The sequence below is a fragment of the Crinia signifera genome, chromosome 4 (genome assembly GCF_055691185.1).
Source record: "Crinia signifera chromosome 4, ASM5569118v1, whole genome shotgun sequence".
In the NCBI taxonomy this organism is placed as follows: Eukaryota; Metazoa; Chordata; class Amphibia; order Anura; family Myobatrachidae; genus Crinia; species Crinia signifera.
In genome coordinates this window covers 120,931,072-120,949,314 of record NC_139220.1, presented here as the reverse complement: position 1 = coordinate 120,949,314, position 18,243 = coordinate 120,931,072, and the positions used below count along the sequence as shown (strand labels likewise).

General features: G+C 39.7%; 1 protein-coding gene across 2 annotated transcripts in view; it reads right to left on the bottom strand.

Annotated features, from left to right (window-relative positions):
- TMTC2 (transmembrane O-mannosyltransferase targeting cadherins 2) overlaps nucleotides 1-18,243 on the bottom strand; it is a 250,967-nt gene that overhangs the window by 88,614 nt on the left and 144,110 nt on the right. For both annotated transcript variants that reach the window (XM_083182341.1, XM_083182342.1), the window contains one exon: nucleotides 14,491-14,605. In XM_083182341.1, coding sequence (XP_083038467.1) covers nucleotides 14,491-14,605 — 115 coding nt within the window. The remainder of the gene's footprint in view (nucleotides 1-14,490; nucleotides 14,606-18,243) is intronic.

Here is an 18,243-nt window from a genome sequence, read left to right as displayed (position 1 = left end):
GGGCCAGATGCACTAAGCTTTATAAAGTGATAAACTGGAGAGTGATAAACAACCAGCCAATCAGCCCCTTACATGTCATCTTCTAAATCATCCTGTAACGTGGCAGTTATGAGCAGATTGGCTGGTAGTTGATCACTCTCCACTTTATAACTTTTTGAAGCTTAGTACATCTGGTCTAATATGTAAATCATTAGCATTGTGGACACACAGGCCCATATTCAATGTGGCGAAAAAAGGGGGTTAAACGGCGGGGATCGTAGAAAACAAGCGATCCTCGTTGTTTAAACTATTCAATGTTCCGGGGGAATACTTGCTGTCAGAGGACAGTGAGGATTCCCCCAAACAGCAGGACTCGCGGCTAATACAGGGAGCCCGCTGCATTTAGCCGCGAGTCTTGCTGTTTCAGCGGTTGTATATGCTGATTGCATCTTGCTCCAAAATCAGAACGAGGGGGAATCGGCGTATGCAGGGGGGTCAGTTGAATACTGACCAGGCGAGCTGTGACAGTGAGCAGGCAGCCCTGCTTGCTGTCACAGCTCGCCCCCGGCATTGAATATGCTCTATTATCTAAATTTGCTTTCAAAATTCTAAATTGCATAAGTCACATTTCCATTTGTACCACTGCAGTAAAAGAGGAATTACATGACTCTTGGCACAAGTGCTACTGTTTTTGACCTGGGCGTATTTTGAGATGTGTCTGACCGAATACATTGACGTACAGTATATACTTTTAGTTTTTTATGAATATATTTTCCACATATGATTAAAGCACAAATGTATCCATTGCTGAATAGACTAAGTTGCAAACACAAATAAAATTTCACTCACAACTTGGGTTTATGCTCACCATGGATGCAGGCCTCTCTCATCTACAGTATACTATATACTGTGCTCTCCCTGCATTACAAACATAAAGCATCTACAGTACTAGAAGGATTTCGCCAAACATCAACTTCATACTGCATTAAATTCAGACATTGCTGTCTGCAAACTTAAACAGCAGCGCATTCATCCAGAACCATTGCTAAAATCAGATACTTGACTCTTTAACCACACTGTAAGTGCACATGAATGCGACTGGCTGTCGGCATGCTAAAGCCCTCATTACACAGAGGAAGAGTAGCCCAGAGGGCACATTCCCCCTCTGTCACCCTACCCTTGGAACGTGTGCTCACATTAGGGCCTGCAATTATATTATGTGCAAGGTTAACAGTTATTGAAGGTTCAATGTAAGGGCTGTAAGGATTATTATTTTTATTTGACCCAGGAGAAAAGTATTGGTGAAAAGGGTTTCCTGTACTCCTAAACCAGCAGCGGACTGAGATGGAACCTATTTTACAGCATTGCTCCCTGCTCCGTCACTGTGGTGTGTTGTGCCCAGATCATATTACCTTATCGCCCATTTCCTAACATGTGCCCTTATGTCGTCCTAAGGTCAAAGAGACCTTAGGTATGTAGCACACACCGCTCAGGAAACTTATTTGTCGAACAAATTTACCTGGCACAGGTAAGTGACTGATAGAAAATGTACAGTGTGTATGTGTGTACCTGACAACAGTACCATACCAAAACATGTCGGAATAAAGCTTGATTGCTACATACTTGTGAAGCCTGATAAGTGCCATCTTTCTTCTGAGGTATACTGTGTATATATATATATATATATATATATATATATATATATATATAATTTTGGTACTTATGTATTATCTGGGCGCCCGATTTTTTGATTGTATGCCTTAACTTAAGGCATACAATCAGATGCGATGCGATATCGCATCGCATACGACCATATCGCATGCGATGCGATGACCCGATTTTTCCATAGGATTCAATGTTAAAATGGACTGAGTCCATTTTAACATGGAATTCAATGGGAAAAAGGGGTCCTTTTCATACCCCTACTATCCAAGTGGGCATGGAGTTGGATATAAACCTGTGGCGAGCGTAGCGAGCCACCGAGCCCGAAGCGTGGCGAGCGAAGCGAGCCCCGCGAGGGGACGGTATTCTGTGTCCCCTCGCGGGGCTCGCTACGCTCGCCACGCTTCGGGCTCGGTGGCTCGCTACACTCGCCACAGGTTTATATCCAACTCCATACCCACTTGGATAGTAGGGGTATGAAAAGGACCCCTTTTCCCATTGAATTCCATGTTAAAATGGACTCAGTCCATTTTAACATTGAATCCTATGGAAAAAATCGGGTCCATCGCATCGCATCCGATTTGGTCGCATGCGATGCGATGCGCCCGATCCGACCCGATTTCTAAATCGGGCGCCCAGATACTACATCATTTTTCTATTCAACCAGTCGCATCTTTCTAGCCTTTCTGATATTACTTTGAAGCACCACAAGTCCGTGTGATTACTTGCAACAGCACTGTTGACACCCATTTCCCACCCTAAAATGCCCAATTTCATGAAAAGATGGATCTGGCTAGGTTTTGCTTGACTCACGCTAAGACGGACATATGCAAAAAACTTGTTGTACCCTGTGTCCATGCCCGGAGACCTGTCAGACTAGTAATCGGATCCATAACATTATCACACATTCTCAGTTTCAGTCTGCAATTATTTAAAATGCTTAACAGACAAGTAAGCTTTGCTATATTTGTAGCTATAACATCTTATTGGACATTAAACATAAATCCAGTAATGTAGTGTACGTTTCTGTTTAATGTCCGTGCCAGTTTCCATACCTTTAATACATTATAGATAAGTAAAAAGGGCCTGTTTATTCCATATTTCCAAATGTAGCACACGCACAGAAAGGTTCTATTCAACAAATTGTGCCATGAATGAATTTTGGCTGCAGATGCAGCCAAGTAACAACTCATGAGTTGTTGAAGAAAACCTATATATAAAATGCAGGCTATTTCTAAATGAAAAAAAAAAAATTCTATAAAACTGACAGAATATATATTATAATATTTGGACGTATATGTAATGTCATGTGCTGTATCTAGGGAAACAATTTTCTTTGAATTTCATTCTTATGTACTTTGTACTCAGATGCATCCATTCAATAAGCATAAGATAAAAATGCATTTCCTTCAACTTCACATTCCGTGACTATATAAAAGCATTAGGAAATAATTCATGTGCTTTTACAGGTCATAGAATGCGAGGTAAGCCAAAGATAATTCTTCACAATGGTTGAGCAGACATGTATATGAAATAACGCTTTATCGTTTTTTTTGTTATTATTAATTTCTATTTACTTTGTTTAGACAGGACCCATTAGTCACCCAGTGTTCTATTATATCTTGATCTAACAGAACCAGCAATCAGTGCCATCTTGCACATAATCCTCTGCCGCGTAGATACGCATCATGGCAGCAATTATGTGCAGCCTGCTGTGACTAGATGCAGTTGGTATAAGCTCCATCCTTTTCTATAGAAGAGGATGTGTACGCAACTTGCCTGCGGACATTTGTGGTGACCCTATTTGTGGCAAACGAGTCTTATTTACCATGACAGAGCTTCAACTGGTGAGATGTAGTAGAGATCTGATGTTGGGTAAGACATTGCCGTTGCCACAGTCTGGTTGACCACTATTTTTTTTTGTCTCCCCCAGACATTTTTGAAAGAGTTAAGGATAGTTTTCACTAGTGACCAGATCTCACAGTAAGGTTCCCCAAAGAAGCAGGTGGACTAGGGCAGGAGATTGTTCAGTGACAGATCCCCTTCCTCCTACATCTCACATCATGTGATTGGCACCATTACTGTGCAGCCAGGGAGTAAAGCCACCTTTTCCAGACTGCAATTCAGACAGATTTCATGTGAGGCTAAGGGACTTATTTAGGTACTTATTTAGTTTGACGACGGCAGCATGGCCACACGCTACTTCCGGGTCTGTGTCCTCTTGCGGGCTCCGTGACTCGCTACGCTCGCCACACTATCTAAAATCAACTCCATCCCAACGTGGATAGTGGGGGTAAGAACTATCCACGTTGGCATGGAGTTTCTTTTAGAAAGTGTGGCGAGCGCAACCCGGAAGTAGCGCGTGGCCATGCTGCCGCCGTGAAACTAAACAAGTACCCTTATTTATTATTTTGCTAGATAATAATTATATATTGCAGCAATAACAGTAAGAGAAGCAATCTAATTCGTGAAGCAATAGGTTACTGTAAATGTATATGAAAAATCTGACTATCCAATTGTATATAAAGTAAATTGTTCATACAAAGACATGAAAAAAAGATTCTGGCCATCATAAAAAGTTGGGTTATAGGCTGCCCATAACTGTGTAAACTAAAACAGACTCCTGGCAGGCTCAAAAGGCCACTAAGCCTCAAACTGAGGTTTGCAGACATGGAGGAAAAATACATTGTTCATTGTTAAACCAATATTTTACTGCAGCTCTGCGAAGCCTGATACCAACACTTTTCCAGACCCTAAAATTCAGCCATGCGTAATCAGGAGAAAACAAGTACCACCCTATCCAGCATAAATAGCACATCTCATTCATAGAAACAACACATTCATGCCCACTTTAAGTAAGTAGTGTAAAATATAGATTTTTTACACTTTGGAACAGATAAATATAATAACAACTAGATAAATTAGATAGACAGCTTAGTCCCTATTTGCTCCTACCTCCAATCTCTGTCTTCACAGCTCCCTCTCTCCATATCTGGCAAGTGGATAAAAGTCGTTCATCCGGCGATAAAAATAGAATCTCTTGTAGTGCTTCTGGTCTCTCCAAAGAAGGCCAGCTGAACCTTCAGATTGCCTTCTTTGGAGAGACCAGAAGCAATACAAGAGATTCTATTTTTATCGCCGGATGAACGACTTTTATCCACATTATAGGTACAAAGATTGATCTTATAATTGGGAAGGCCAAATGGAATATTTTACCAACTAATATTTTAGGCAGCACACTGCTATTTTAAATAAACAATATGTAATGGACATATTAGATGAATTGTACTTATCACGTCCCGAGTAAATAGAACATTTTGGAAACATCACCGAACAAAAGAAAGTTATCACAAGTTGATCACAATCTGAAAGATTACGGTTATTCCCCTGATGAAGTCTATGTGAGACGAAATGCGTTGGAACTTGTTCTACATGTGATTTTACCATTTGATAATCCTATGAAGACAAATAAATAAATGTTGGAAGGTTTCTCCTACTTTGCTTCATTGGATGTGGATCACATTTATTATTATATATTTGGACATTTTATGTTTTAACTTCAGGCGCCATACCACTATTGGGTAAAGATAGATATATATATATATATATATATATATATATATATATATATAAAAATAGTCATAGTGAAGAGGTAGCACTCCAATAAACAGAGATAACTTGCCCCGGTTCAATCCTAAGGTCTGCGTGCAGGCCAATCAATAGAGTTGTGAAGCAGTCAGCACCCACGGGGACGAAATGAAGTCAATGGACACAGCGTGTCTGTTCACAGACACGCTGTGTCCATTGACTTCATTTCGTCCCCGTGGGTGCTGACTGCTTCACAACTCTCTCTCTCTCTCTATATATATATATATATAGTCCTATAGCAATAATGGCACTCACCAGGGCTTCAATCTTTCCAGCAGAGGGTTTTAATCCATATAACAGGAAAAACATTTTACAGGCATAAAGTCTGGTCGACGTTTCGGCCACGGAGCGTGGCCTTAATCATGACCGCCTCGTTCAAAGTTTTTCCTGTTATATGGATTAAAACCCTCTGCTGGAAAGACTGAAGCCCTGGTGAGTGCCATTATTGCTATTGGACTGTGTTTGTGACCCTGTCAAAGGGGTATCACTGATGTCAACCCCAGGCGGATGTATCTGTAATTGTGTGTGCCAGCCCTATCCAGGATATATATATATATATATATACACACACACATCCTGTATGTTGACACTGTATAGATAACTCAATGCTCTCAAGCTTATAAATATAAATTCACTGTACAGTATTTATGCATGCATGGCATACATTTTGGACTTCAAGCCAGAGATCACATAGCATTGGCACCTGTCATTTTCTATGAATAAAATATCATTTGTTATTATATAAATGAAATGTTACATATCTCTGTATAGTAATCATGCACTTATGTTTTTATAATTTGCAGACAGTAAATCTGTTCTGTTAGTCCCTTAGCAACATTAAGGAGGAAAGCCAAGTTCTTCCAGTAACACACTGTGTTATATCCAAGATTCTTTTTCCACAACCCATAGCTTCAGCAGTGGCAACAATACATAATGTATACGTGTCCAACGTTAAATGTAGATGTACTTTTCAGTTTGCAATATTTATCATTTTGGTGCTGGTATGGTTGCTATTAATATCTCTAGAAAGTTTGATTGGAATTATTAAATCCATTGATTAAATCCAAACAATAATGGATGGAAGTTACTCAGAATCATAATTGTTCTAGAACAGCAGCTTTCAGTGTAGACACTGGTAATTTTTGGCGTATTATGTTGGCTGCAACAAAATTGGGATGGAGTAAAAAGAGTTAGGGAGTGGCGTACAGTTTCTTGGAAATGCATCGCACTACTGGACACGACATGGATTTTTCCTTCTTTGAATTTGTATGCTGTACCTTTTACTGTTTTTTTCATAGAAGAAGTTACACTTAGAAAAGTACAAATCGGATAACTTGCTATAAGTAAATCTCTGCTTAAGTATTTGCACAAGGTTATGCCTTAGGTTTTGCATACATCTTGCCAACATAAGTGCATGTTTCAGTCATTTGTTAAGGTTCATACACACTGGGCGATTATGTCTCATCACTGGACAGAATTACGCTCAGTGCATACACACTGAGCGGCTTTCCCCCTGCCTGGCGCAGTCAGCGGGGGGACAGACGGCTTTGCATGGCGCAGCGCTATGTAAAGCCATCCTCAAAGCCGCTCATCTGCTGGTAATACCATACACACTGGGCGGTTTGAGCTGAAAGCCACTCAAACTTTCTGTTTTGAGCTGCTTTCAGCTCAAAGTCGCCCAGTGTGTATGGGCCTTTAATCTGAAAGCACATTACTTGGCAAAATATGACAAGTTCCTTTAAACTGCACTGACAACCATGGAAACACAAAACCAGTCTAAAGCTGGTTACACTTTGGGCAATAAATTGTCAACTATATGCACAATACCGATATTGTTAACGACATATCAGGAACATCGGTCAGTGTGTATGCTCACTATAGTTAGCGATGTGTGCTTTCACGCACCGTTTATGACCCTCCTCATTGTTTGTACATGAAGCTCAATCTGACAATATCAGCAGATGCATGTAAGGAGCATGGGTCCCAGTGACATCACTGACCGATATCGTTAATGACATCGGTCAGTGTGTACCCTGCTAAGCACGTTCGCTCGGCACACATTGCACATGCATCACGTGTGTGCTGAGATCTGTGATTAAGCCAGCTCACTCAGCACAGCTCACCGTTGTGCCATGTGTACGGGGCTTAAGTCTCAGTATATCTAAATTCTATGTAGAGAACATTTAAAAACATTATCTTTCAGCTCTGAAGCTTTCTGTTGCTTAACTGTGCTATAAACTTGTTTGTAAATATCATGTATATGGGTATTTTTCTAGAAAGTAAAATCTCTAGATTGTAGAAGAAAGAATGGTTAGAAAACCAAGATGAACGATAGTACAGTAGGTACTGGATTTTTGATGAAGACACAATAGTATATTTTTATAGTTTTGGGAATCAATTTCCAAATCTTCAATTTAGAATTACGCCTTATCTATAATAAACTCTTCATGGTTTTTCTTTAAATTCTGTTTGGTTTAGTCACATTTTTGGCTTAAACTAATCATGTTAGTAAATTGACAACAACAGGACTCGTGATCTGGAGTCATGATTATTTGATTTGCACCAAGTCATACCCAGACCACTATACTAGGAAAAGTCAGTAGGATACAAGTGTGGTTTGCTTCTCTGGGTGTCCAGGAGACCTCCTCCAAATTCAGGCATGTCCAATACATCCTGACAGACTAGGCAAGTAAGCTGCAGAGGCATAACATAATTCCTATTTAAAGTATAGGCTTATTAAGATTCTTAATGTTGGCAGTTTGTTTTCATTGTCAATACAAGAATGCTGCATAAACATACATGCAAAATAGATTTCTCCTCATATTGCAATCTGACATCATTCTGCCTGCATCTAAATGGATATCATGATAAGGACTCAGAACCCTCTCATTAATTTGCACAGATGGAATCGCAGTCAGTATCTGTTTTGATAACCACATGAGACTGCACAGGCACAGGTAGGAAATGCATAATTTCAATATCTCAGATCATGCTAGCAGGATGGGGATGGGTTACACATTCAAGGCTGCTGTAGCACTAATCAAAGCCTGTTTCGCATGAATACACCAGAGAACTGCAAAATAAGTGCGGAAGTGAATTAATTACATTAAAACAATATAAGATAAATTTAGAAAAATGTTGTTGAATATAACAAGCAATGAATCTCCAGGGACAGCTGTAAGGGAATACGGTCTCTTCCTTGACTTAGATTAATTTACAAAGGGCTGTCCTTGACTCCAGTACCTAGCCCAGGGATTAGAGCAAAGCTTTCTCTATTTACTAACCAGCTGTAAAACACAAGTGCCAGGTCTAAACTTACAGCATTTGCTTTAATAATTTGCTGTGCAGTACATAGCAAAAACTTTTTGAGGCAGCTGAAAGGGAATAAGGGAAGATGAACTCAAGAGAGCAAGTAACCTTTTAAAGTTACTTTGTTGTGTACCGGTAAGAGAGGATGCTGTGTCATTGTAATATTGTGGAGAAGAGATAAAGCAGGCTGCTAATGTGGAAGAGCTTTCTCAGCCAACAGTTACACAAGACTATTCATGAAAGCACAGTAACGCAAATACAAGGTCAAGAGAAGACGGCACCTCCCTTCCCTATTCTAGCCAACATCCTGCTGTACATATCCGAACCGAAACTCACTGTATATCTAAATGACAGTGTAACGCTAACATTGTGGGCTACATGCAAAGGCAGCCAGTATTAATAAGTGTCCTCTTATGATGTTGTTGCAGCATATCCTAGTGCTGGCACGAAATGGCCGCCAGCTCCAATGCTCATAGCAATGGGTAGCGGGAGCATGCATACGCACCCTCCCCGCTACCATCCGCTGTGCTGCAACACTATAACACAACTTGTATGGCAAGACAAATGATCTTTCAATTATGAAGCCATTCAGTAAGGGAAGTGAAGGTTCTGGTTAGTCTATGGGAGCGCAGGGTTAGGGTTATGGGTAGGGTTACATAAATTACCAGAAATCATCTGGATTCTGCTGTCATACTTTGGATGTCAGAATCCCAACTGTTGGGATTTCGTACCCAATCCCTTGATATATCCTTTATCCTAATTACAGCCACTGTCTCAGTCCCATGTCTGATGCTGCAACCACCACCATGCCATGGAGTTCTTTAGGTGGTGAGCACTGTTATCTTGGCATTCAGCATATCTTATCTAATTAAGCGGCCGCTTTAACAAGTGATATACTTATCAACACTCATTATTGATCCTAAATGGTGCTCCAACCAATCAGCTCTTTACTGCCATTTTGCAAACATATGACAGTTCAGAGCTGATTGGTTACAGCTCCATTTAAGATCTGTAATGAAGGATAATAATCACTGTGTGCTGAGCGATCTTGCTGAGCGTTCTGAGCAATCTAGCATTGTAGGCCCAATGTGTAGGCCAAAATCACATCAAGCAGTGCAATAAAATGGTATTTCAGTTGGTCACAGTTGGCTGTAGGGAAAAGTGGCAGGCACTAAATAGTTGGACTTTCATCCACATGGGTGTTTATAAATGAATGTGTGTGAAGGTACAATATATGTGATGGATGTGTTTTCTCAACATAAAGTTAAAGTGTTTAGAAATTTTTATTGGAAATAAGGAAAAAAAGACAGAGCGCTCTGGAGGTGATTTGGAAACACTGCTAATTACATAGCTTTTAAGCATGTGGGTTACGGTACCTGTATAACACAGGAAACTGTTATTTTCTAATATAAGTTATCACCTGAAAACTAGAAAAAAATATTTAATTCATTAGTACCACCGTGTATGAGGCTAGTCTCACATTGGGAGCCAGGAATAAATATTTGGCTTTGGATACTTATGTAATGACAATTTCTCCTTGGCTTTCCGTACAGTAAAATAAACAAAGACGCAATGAAGTTGGGAATGTGTTTCATGCCATACCTACAACAACCTGACCCGACGTCTGAATCAATTAGCAGCTTTATTGAGTGTTTATTAAAAATGCAGTGTTCCCTGCCAGTTTCTAAATGCTGAATTTACACTGTCACTGTGAATACCCAGTGTGGATGTGTTGCCTGAGGTATATCGGATAGTTGTTAGCGCTTTCAGCAGTTCATATAAGTAATGCTGGCAAAAAGAACAAACCTACCCCAGCACTAAATTTAACAAATGTTAAATAAACATTGACTGAAAACAGACTCAAATTAGTCAAGTGAAAACATCAGATCTATGAGCTTATGATGCATACGTATTTATCCATTGCATGTACACGTAACGCATGTCATGGTAACAGAAACTAATAAAGATAATATTTTTTTTTACATAAAGATTACTTTCTGATGTTTGGTTTATATTGATCTCAAGTTGCATAAGGTCACGTGGAATGTGCATGTTTTCATATGGAAACAATTACGTGTTGAATGAACAGTGACTTGGTACTTTACACAAGTAAGGCTAAATATGCTCATTGAGGATAATCTATGACAATTCAGAAATTGTGTTCTTGGAGTCATCTGGAGTATGTAGCTTGTCCAACAGCGTAGGCTTCGAAGGACAAGATCTCAAGGGTATTTTTATATGGCAGACATATGTGTTGATGAAGCTTATATACAGAACATGGCACATAAAAATGCAGTGAAACCAATGCATATGCTTACCCTTACAATGAATGGCTAGAATGTTGGACGTAGAGTAACTAGTGAGGAGGCCCAGACAATGAACCATTTACTGTATTTATGATCATTTTTTTGTACAGCAAAAATCACATTAAACAGTGCTGTTCCATGGAAGCTTTGCTTTCTAAATAAAAATAAACCTATAAAATCAAGAAGGAAAGCACTCCTGAGTAATGGGAATAATTCTACTTTACAGCAACAAGATTAATAGCTGGAGTTCCGTGTACAATTTGTGCTGCCACTTCCCCCATTACTTGTGGATGTACAGTTAGTAGATAAGGCTGCATTCTCGTAGAAGCTCTGTGCCTGGAAATGAAGAAAGCTACAAATACCTACGTAGCAGCCTCTGTTTATATGTACTTGGTAACAGAGAGGCAAAGGGCTATTAACCATGAACTGTGGCGCATACGCAGCCGCTGATGTGACAGCATTATAAGTTTTAAAAATGAAACATACCACATTGTGTTTAGAAAGCTTCAGCGCAAGCAATATCATATCTATAAATGGGTGCAGTGAGTGTGCAGGGTGGGCCCTCTGGACCCCGAGGACCTATGTGCACTGCACACATTACTTCCCTACTTATCACTCTGGAGTCACGCAGCACCAGTGCTGAATAGTATACTAGTACTTACACACGTATACACACACACACACTGCTGCCAGGAGAGAGTCCTGATGGTGACTGCACACTGGCACCCTCCTCTCTTGAAACACCCTTGAGCAAGGGTAAGGATCATAGGGAAGGCAGTAAATAGGCCAACACCAAAAGATCGACATGTACAAGATCGACAAAATGCTGACACATGCCCAAGGCTGACAATGATGAAAGGTCGACACAAGCAAAAGGTCAACTCATGAAAAGGTTTTCATGTTTTTCTTTGTGTCAATGTTGACACCTGAGCATGTGCAACCCCAATTAATGCACCGCATACCCTTGCATGGCTCACCGTGCTTTAGGCCAGATGTCTTGCTCCGCTACCGCTGCACACTTTGCCGCTTCCAATAGGAGTCCACATGGATGGCAAAATATGAAAAATTTCCAAAAATTATGAAAAACGAACAACTGCCTAATGTTTCGACCATTGCAATGTCAACCTTTTGGTCACACCGACCTTTTGACCTTGGGCATGTCGAAATTTATTAATGTCAACATTGTGCATGTCAACCTTTTGGTATTCAACTATTTACTGTTGACCTAGACATTGTCAACCTATCATCCATTGAGCTCAATGTGTACTACAGGTTATCCAAAATATCCCTTAGCAATAGTTTCCAGAATGTTATTTATTTTTGCTAAAAGCACTACTGGGACATCTGTAACTGGCACTACTGGGACATCATATGTAACTGGCTTTACTGGGGACATCATATGTAACTGGCACTACTGGGGACATCATATGTAACTGGCACTACTGGGGACACCATATGTAACTGGCACTACTGGGGACATCATATGTAACTGGCACTACTGGGGACATCATACGTAACTGGCACTACTGGGGACATCAAATGTAACTGGCACTACTGGGGACATGATATGTAACTGGCACTACTGGGGACATCATATGTAACTGGCACTACTGGGGACATGATATGTAACTGGCACTACTGGGGACATCATATGTAACTGGCACTACTGGGGACATGATATGTAACTGGCACTACTGGGGACATGATATGTAACTGGCACTAAGTATCTGCAAGAAAATGATTGCTTGGTATTCAAATTCAGAGCCTGAGATAATACACAAACTTTGTTTTATGTTTTGAAAGCTTGTTTCATGCACAAATAAAATATGTTTGTGTGTATTTCATGTGTTTAAACAACATAAATGCAAGATACGTCACGGTACCACATTGAAATATAAAATCATTCTGAAACACAGAATAATGCTTCTGGTCCTGAGCATTTTGCATAAGGGATACTTAACCTGTATAAAAATATTACATATTATAATGAGGCTTATAGAAAAGTGCACTAAATACACCATGCACATAAAGAAGCTTAAATCTGTTCAAAATAGAATAATCCGTAAAAAAGAATGGCGGCCCTACATCATAATCCGCAAGTCATGTAAGGAAAAAAATAAATGTCTATACTCAGTACAAATAATCTTATGCAAGTGATTTCCTGCACTAAGAAAAGTGCCCAAGGATAGACAGGTATGGTATAACTCTACGACATCGGAATCCCGACTGTCAGGAGGCCGACAGGGGGGCGAGCACATTGGAGCCCCTTGTGGGCTCTGTGGCTTGCTGCGCTTTCCACCTATTCTATTCTGCCTCTATCGGGGTCATGAGGAAAATAGCCTTTGTAAGTCGGGATTCCTACTGTCGGGCTCCTGACAGTCGGGATTCCGATGTCAGCCAAATCCATTTGCTCATCTCTACTAGTAAACTGTGATTAATGATATTATGCATCTGAAAAAATGGACACATCAAGGCAAACATCCTTCTTTGAATAAGTGAAACACAGTGAAACACAGTTTAGATAAAATACTGTGCAACAAAATAACATATTATACTATATTCTTTTATATTTGCAAAGGGCACTGTGTTTGCCGTGAATTGCAGCTTTTCATTAGCATGCAAAAGGCAGCAAGTGACCCATCATTCACCAGCGTGTACGGTATGTGACCTCACCTTCTAATCCTCTCTGAGGATACACCAATTTGTCCAAAGCTGACGACGCGTACCTGGCTACAATTCTTGGGTTATATAGCGGAATATCATTTTACATGTTCTGTGCAAAGGCTGAAAAGCATTAGACCTTGGAGAGGTTTTTATTTTAAACTTTAACTTACTTTGCCATGTTATGGCTTCATTTCATTCACCTGAAATCTCAGAACTACAAAGAAATTCAATCAGTTTTTTAGGTCAAGAAAGAACCTTTTATTCAGCCTGATCGTCTCATTCGTCTATAGGCAGAAAAGTCTTCCTTTGATAGGTGGGCAATACAGGATTAAGCATACATATGATTTACAGCATTAACCCTTTGAGTGCCAACATCTTTGTGAGACGTGCAAAATATCCTCTAAAATTGCCAGCGTCGCTCACATTTGTTATATAAATTCCAATAAAAAATGTTTATTGTAAAAATGATTATATTTCCTATATAAAGGTAAACATTACAGGTCATTATGATGAATAAAAATGTTTGTGTGGCTATATTTACACCTATTTTGACAAATTCACTTGGTACTCAATGGGTTCCAATAAAAAATAATTTACAAAAAAGTACTTGGCTCAAAATAGGACCATAGACCTGTACAATGTATCCTGAAGAACCAATGAGTTTGCTGATGGAAAACATAGGGAGTAAAAATAAGGGGCTGCTTAATTTTTACAATTCACTATAGATATCAGTTTGAACATACCCCACCCAATTGTAACTCTCTGCACGTCACATCTGCCCCACCTGCAGTGCACATGGTTTTGTCCATTAAAGAAGGAGTTTGCTTTTGCAAACCAACCGGAACCAGGCCCCAGATGTGGATTAGCACTGCAAATTGTGGCAATGGATTCCGCACTGGAATATGCAGAAGGGTATACTCACAGGTTATACAGCATGTCAGCCATATTGCTGCGGTAGTACAAGGCATTTCTATAAGCTCTTTCTGCTTCTGAAATCTTGCTCTGGCTCTTCAGTACATTCCCAAGGTTTCCCCAGGCTGCAAGATAAAAACGCACATTTATCAATACAGCTGACATACCTCTATATTAAACAACTTACATTAATTCTAAAAAAAAAAAAAAAATTCATCTGATCACTTCTTTGCAAGCTATAAAAGTATAGCTGTCATTTTCTTTAAGCAGTATCATCATAATGATTCTTGGAGTACGAAACGTATCATTTTCTCCTCCACACCAGCATACAAAATAGGTCCATTCATTTCTGACAGTGTCACACTCATTACTACTAGACGCACACAGTTGTGGCTGTAAGCTTTCATTCTAGACTGGCTTCTGTATCAGCTCTCCTACTGCCAAGCAATATTGCTATGCTACAAAGATCAACTAATAATGACAAATGTTCCTGCGCCAGTAATTACTTTAGCACAGTAAGTGCCTGCTGAATCATGAAGAGCTTCTGTTGGCATTAGTGGGGGGAGAAATTCAGCAGAAAGAATAACTATCAGGACATTGCAGCTGAGGCCACTGCCACAAGAATCATTGGAAAAGAATACAATGTAACTGTGCAAGTAGACAGAACATACAATGTCCTATGCTGTAACATTAAATGGAACATATTTATAGGACATAGTAATTGGGGAGTCATTCAGAGGTGGACCTACAGTAAATAAAACATTGGGTGTAAGCAATTGAGAATATCCCATTTGGTATGTTAGGCATGTTCCTGGGACAGCACTTGTATTCTCCTGATGCTACTGCCAAAAAAAATGTACCAGTAACTGGAGTGTAAACGGGTGGAATATACATATACTGCACTTGTAAGCGGTCAGTCTTAGTAATCATGTATACATGATTAACAATAAAAAAATCCGACCCTATGTATAAGTGCCTGATGTTTTACTTCTGCGCATGCGTCCGACACACACTTCATATTCGCCCTAATGGTTAAGGCCAGGGGACATATATCCCAAATGATTGTGGGAGGCGTGTCAGTGTCGGAGACTGCGTCAAAAGACGGAGATCCAATGGCAATGGCAGCCATGTTCTGTTGGATAATCTGAGCCACTACAGCGTTGCTCTAACTTCCAGTTGCATGGCTTATGTCTAATGCAGTGGTTCCCAACCCTGGTCATCAGGTACCCCCAAACAGTTCACGTTTTACAAATCATCAAGCCGGTGCACTGGGTATCACCAACTGTCACATTTTAAAAATCCACAGGTGACCTGATAAATGTGAACTGTTAGGGGTACTTGAGGACCAGGGTTGGGAACCACTGAGCTAATCTATGGTGCATTATTGTGAGAGCATCATAAGTTTTCAGTCAGTAGGCATCTCAATAGGCCACCTTTAGGCCATGACATTAGCATAAAACTGTAGTAGCATACTGTACGTTTACCAGCTACTTCGTCTACATCTGCATCATCTCCTTAACTCAGCTATTATAATATCAGAATGTTTAGCATTTCAAGAGCTTCATTGGGATGTAATGCAGTCTGAGTTTTCCTGAGGTGTGGCCATGTGTTGATACATACTGATTGCCCCATGATCTTTACCATGCCACCACTACTTTGGGCTTGTTGTTTACAGTCACTTATTTTGTTACCCCTGATATAGTGGTCAGCCGTATACTAGTGACACTGCCAGAAGTTTGTCCCATTTAGGCTTCCCCTAATCTTCTTATTGTATTCTGAGTATATGAAGAAGCCATTTTCCACTTACATTTGGAGAACTGTATATAGAAGCTGTCTTTCTTTGTATTGCTACAATCTCTTGCTGACTGCGGCCCTAGTGTGTCCGATGATGCAAGACCCACACCGCACATGTGCAGTACAGGTCCCATACTTGGACAGAGTCCCGGTCTTTGATACATTGCACATAGTGCAGCAGATACTTCAGGATCTGGATCAGGCTCCCCAATTTTGGCTAACTATACACAGGCCACAGTGAAATCAATAGGTAAACATTAAAAACTAAGTTCTACTGGAGATAAAGCACAAGGAGGCAACTACTAATTCATAAGCTACAGTTCTCAAGACAGTCCATTGTGGTTCTCTTAATACATAGCATACTTTTGACATCCAAGTTCCAGAATGGCAAATTCCAAACACCATATTCATTAACAGGTCACTTCCTTATTGCGCATTGTCTAATATTACTAATTAGTCTGCATTAAACCTTTGCTATGTTTTTAAAACATGATGCTGAGATAAACCAATGTCCTAGTGGCATAATCACCAACATTGTATTTATCCTCTCTGGAAGATCCTTGGAGGGAGATTTGGGAAGCATGCTCCCAGCTGCGGCAATGTTATGTTTATTCAAATAGGGTGCATAAAGCACAGAGCTTGCTACTTCCTACTTACTTATGCAGTTGCACCGTCCTTTGTAGCAGTACATTGTACTACTTTCACCTGTGCCGTGAGATTCACGCCCAGGACATACAACAGAATAGAAATAGGGTGATCAGTAGGGTGACACATTGTGCAATTCCCACCGTAAAGCCAAAGACCCTTAAAATATAGTCACTGTGTAGTAACATCCAACCATGTCTGCTTTATAGGATCAGTAGTGAAACATACGTCTCCCAATGGAAATGCATTGGATAGGAACATATGTGGCCTTAATGGCAATCTCAATAGAAAATTGTTTTTCATTGTAAATGCATTTCAGGACTTTAAAATGCAGAGGTAACGATACTTAACTCACTTGCTCTTCTATTAAATAGTATGTCATCTAAACAGCGATCTGGGTGGGTGGTGACATAACCTGCCTTAAGGCATACACTGTTTCCAGGAGTCTCTAAGACTAGAGATATCTGATTAAGGCAATTGTCATACACAGAGTTTTTGGCCTTCTTCATGGAAACTTTAATTTAGAAACAATGTTTAAATATTCAAATGTTAAGCAACCTAAAAACAGATTATTTTTTCCAGTTACAAAGTGCGTAAACGTCCATCTGGATTCTATTACATTATTTCTGAAATTATAGCATGTAGCAATATTGACACAAAGCAAAAACATACTGTAAATGAACAATAAAATATTGTAGGTTATATTCGGCTATGAATAAAGAACTGTACTCCAACCCGTCTATGCTTAACATTAACACCTAGATGCATCATTTCAAAACTTAAAAAATATGATGTTTAGGTATTCAAAGTCAAATACGTCTGCATTATTTTGTACTTAAGTTTACCTTATTTAACCTCAATAAAGTTTTTTTAAAAACACCACATTACGTCATACATTACGATATTGCGACAAATAGTAAAATAAGGAAATAAAACAGACAGTTTTGGTGTAAGCGTGTCTTGATTATAACCTAATCAGTATTATTATGACAATTATATATATTAATTTGGTCATGATCTATCCAAGGAATCTGAAGTCACGTTAGTCCAAATAGTTTCCAGGAAATAGTTGTGTGTAAGCACTCATTTAAGTGTTTGAAACTTCATCCCACTCTTTGAGTATTTTAATCGCCAATGGAAATAAATCATACCTATACCGTACTCTATACTGTAGGTTCTTTATGGGCTTGTAGATGTTATTGGCATTGTGTGGTTTCACTGGTCACAAATTATGGTGAAATAGGGTTAGTTTCACCACAGAGTGATTATTTCTCTGGTCACAACTGCCCTGTAATGGGGTAAGGAGCTGTCCATCTTCAAAGAG